The 4,292-nt window shown below is 32.4% G+C and overlaps 1 protein-coding gene across 1 annotated transcript; it reads left to right on the forward strand.

The window, feature by feature from the left end:
- Positions 1-784: 784 nt before the first annotated feature.
- LOC107481027 (uncharacterized) lies at positions 785-3,460 on the forward strand. The gene is made up of 3 exons (XM_016101231.3): positions 785-1,233; positions 2,128-2,365; positions 2,986-3,460. Exons 1-3 carry the CDS (start codon positions 925-927, stop codon positions 3,132-3,134), a joined length of 696 nt encoding a protein of 231 aa, XP_015956717.1. The 5' UTR covers positions 785-924; the 3' UTR covers positions 3,135-3,460.
- Positions 3,461-4,292: the final 832 nt, after the last annotated feature.

Genomic DNA, 4,292 nt, shown 5'->3' on the forward strand with positions numbered 1-4,292 from the left:
TAAAGGTAGAGAAAAATAGAGAATGAGAGAAAAGAGAGAGAAAGATAAAGAAGAAGAATGAGAGAGGGAGTTTGTTAATTTTGGAAGTTAAGAAATTTTTATTTTAATTATAATGAAAATATCTGGTGGCACATTTTGATTTGTCAAATTACTAATATAAAATATGAATTATAAATTATATATAGAGTGAGAAGGATGGAGAGAAATAGAAAAGAAAGAGAGAAGTAGATAAGAAAATATAAGAAGGATGTTTACTAATTTTAGAGGAAAATATTTTCTTTAAATTTTAATAAGAGTGTCATGTGACACATTTTAGTTATTAAATTAGTTAATAATATATAAATATAATATATAATATAGTTATATTTTAATTTTAATTTAATTTAAATACAATTAAAGAATGTTATGTTGTATATTTTGATTGTAAAATTCGTAATTAGTGATTGATAATGATATATAAAAGAGATAAAATGAGTAAAGAAATGAGAGAGATAGAGAAAGAAAAAGATAAGAGGAAAAAGTTTTTTAATTTTATTTAGAAAAAAATTTTGATTTCAATTACAATAAAAGAGTGATATGTGACACATTTTAATCCTAAAATTAATAATATATAATAAATGTATGTATTATTCCGTGCAGAAAAGGAACGTACATTAGTTTTCAAATTAAAAAACTTGAAATCTTAAAAAATATATAAAAAAGTTTAGAAGATGTAATATCTAATTAAATAATGTAACGTAAGTAGAGGGTGTAATTAATATGGTTGCAGCTGTACACGATGAATCAGCAAGGAAGCAGATCACCGTCCATGTGGATGATTAATGGGCAGCCGTCTCTATCTCTCTGTTAATCAGTTGATCTGAATGGCGACCTACTTCATCACACTTTTCTCATTCTCTTCTCTCACTCGCTAACACTCATATTATGGCGGAGGACAAGCATAGCACCAACTCCAACGCTAATGGCGTCTACGTTGAGGTCACCGGAGAAGAAGAATCTAATAATAATAAACGAGAAAGCGAGAGCAGCATCACCTTATACCAAGTTCTTAACCGCCTCGCTTACGCTATTCTCTTCCCGGACCCTTCTACCAGCGCCTCCCTGCTTAAACGGATCAAGATCTCCCTCGCCGAAAACGCTCCGCTCCTTCCAGAAGCTTCTAGAAAATCCGCCCTCGACCTTCTCCTCTGGACTCGCCAAGGCAGCCCCTTCCGCGCCATCTTAGTCATCACCGTAACTTCTGAACTCCATCATCCACCTCTTTCACTTTCCCAATTTACTTAGTTTAGCTCCTTCTGGATTTTGTTTTCAAATTGAATTACTAGCCTTTTCTAATTAAAATGTTGATCTACGAGTCTTCAATTTTGATTTGATCCAATTCCCCTTGCCACTGTTGTTGTTAGACGACATTTTCTTCATATTGTGCTCAAATTTTGATTCTACATAATATTTTGAACTAATATTTTTGACGTTATTACGAAATTGTAAGTTTTTAAAATAAAATGTATCTTCATATTTAATTTTTATTATAAAATTTTAAAAGTTAATTATATCTAATGTTTTTATAATAAATATTAAAGATTTTATCAAATGAAGAAAAGAAAAAGATATGAAATTTGTGTTTTACTTCTTCTAGTGAACTGGTACGTGGATTACCATTTTTCTTGTTAGAAGAGCTCTTTGGATAGGCACCTTCAAGTTGGAATACCAAAAAGGAAAAAGAAAAGGTGCCACCGAAGTAAAATGATAGCATCTATCTAAATAGTTTAAAAATAATAGTATTTTGATAATAAGTTTTAAAAATGGTAGTATAAGTTAAAAAGCAAAGAGAAATAGAGTTGGTGGATATCATGATAATGCAACATAAGCTCATGAAAGGAATTTATAGAGAATTCATCTAGTGGATTTCCTCACATGCAGAATATAGTTAGACATTGATAGACTAGAATTAGAAGCAAGCAAGCAAGATAATTTCTTCTTATGTTTTTTAATTTTATTCATGGAAGAATAGGCAAAACAATTGTCTCCGTCTATGCCAGCTTCATGGATAATTAAGCATCAGATTGTCCTGTATATACATAAATATTCGGGTATCAAGGTGTGTGATTATTTTCCTTGTCACTGCAGGTTGGGACAATTACTTCTGTTGCGCTCACAGGACTGCTTGTCTTCTTACTTTTCTTTCTGGCTGCCACCATAAACGCTGTTGTCATATCACTTCTTGTGTCTTTGGCAGCAGCTGGAGGATTCTTGGCTATTTTCTTTGCCTGTGTTGCAGCTGTATATGTTGGGGCACTATTAGTAGCTGCGTTTGCAATTTCCGTTACCACATTTTGGGCAAGTGTTGCTGTTCTGTTCGCTACAGGTAAGAAGTTTACTATTCAGAATCCAGATGATACCATATGCCATGTTTCAGATTGATATTTTGTACTGTTTTGCTATTCCATTATTGTGAAATGTTTCATCAATTGTGCGGTTTGAGTAGGTAGGCCATGAATATTTATGATTTGAACAAAATGTGCATCAAGATTTGAAATGCATATTTCTGTTGCAATTAGGCGAACTTTATGCGTATAAGTACACTGATACTTGCCGTATGTTATTTGAGAAAAACAACCTTTTCTACTCCCAATTGGCACCAGGGATGTAATGGGTTACATACTTATATGTCCATTATTTGAATGTTTCTTCACTTAGCTACTTCACAGTCAAAATAGTTGCCCCAGCATTGCCTGCTGGGGCTGTATTACAATCTTTGGGTTTTCAACAAAATCACCGACTATTAGGTGCAGATGACAACCACGAACGAGGCTCTGTGGCATCTATAACTTTAAAACTGCAACTGAGATTGCTTTCTTTAAATATAAGTTTATATTTGATGTTTCCATGATAGTTTACGTGATTTTGCACTCTGTTTCTCCGTTTCCCATTTCTTCTTTTTCCTGTGGGTTTACACTATTATCTTTGGAAACCAATGTGAATCAGGCTGGATTGGATTCTTTTACATCGTGTGGTTGGTAACTAGTAAGAGTTTCGGATATGCCAAACATACATTGAGTGCCACTGGCTCTGCAATCTCAACTTACTCTGCTGCGCGGCATGTCCGCCACCAAATGCGCAAAGATTCAGATTAAGAAGATCATAGATTGAAGCTTATTTATAAATCTCCAGTTTTCCTTTTGGCTGGTAGGGTGCTATGTTCATAAGATGTTAGGTGGTATGTTTCGGATGCCTATCTTCGGTTTTCTTCTTATTTATGAACGGTGTTCATTTTATTATAAATGGGCCTCTATGCTTGATGTTAATATAAAATAGTTCGCCTTTTCCCTACCTATGCCTGGTATTGTACATCCTATTACAGATGAAATTACACTTTGTAAAATGATGTAATGTACAAACGAGTAACAATTGCTGTATTGGTGTTTAGAAAGGATGGTATGGCTTTGGTACTTTTGTTTTACCATTATCTTTTTAACATTCATATGTAGATAAACCATTAAACGCTTTTCAGAAAATTTGGCTTTCTCATAGTGTAAGTGCAAAATGTTATTCGTTTTGTTTGTTAAATGAAAAAGTATAGGTAAACAACTCATAATCAATCAATTTTAAACAACTGTAATTAATAATTATTAATTTTATATTTTTTAAAAAATAAAATTTAAATAATCATTATTTGTGATAATCAATTAATATGGAATGTAATTTAAAAATGTTTGTTAGTTTGTTGTTGGTTAGATTTTTGTTGGTTATCTAGCAGGAACAATGGAATCTCATTTTTATATTACTGACATGTTTTCACCACAAAATCATTCTTTATCACAACTTATGGTTTGACAATTTGGAGAACTAATTTAATTTACGAGAGAAATTTGATGGATTGTATTTGACCATTTTCTCAAATGATAACTATCAAGATGTGATTGTAATTGTACATGTGAATTAATTTCATTAAGATTGCACATTTCAATGTTCCCCTGCTTCCTTCTGATAGATATGGCAACTATCCTCACGGAATCTGTATAAGTTTTTTATTCTGATGGGCTGCTTCCACAACAACAAATAGCATGCCCTTTTAGGGTACAATCACGGGCCAGGTACAAAAACAAAAATTAAATAAGCTAGTAGCTAGCTACATAAAAAAGCTGGCCTGAGTCCTAATAAAAATAGTAAAAATAAGTGTATATATATAAGAAATAACAAATAAGTAACGGACCCAGACCAAAAAAAAAACCCAAATAAGTAACGGATGGAAATATGGGACAAGAGGAATGAAACTGATGTAATAGCTGTGT

Source organism: Arachis duranensis, chromosome 3, assembly GCF_000817695.3.
Source record: "Arachis duranensis cultivar V14167 chromosome 3, aradu.V14167.gnm2.J7QH, whole genome shotgun sequence".
NCBI classification, from domain to species: domain Eukaryota; kingdom Viridiplantae; phylum Streptophyta; class Magnoliopsida; order Fabales; family Fabaceae; genus Arachis; species Arachis duranensis.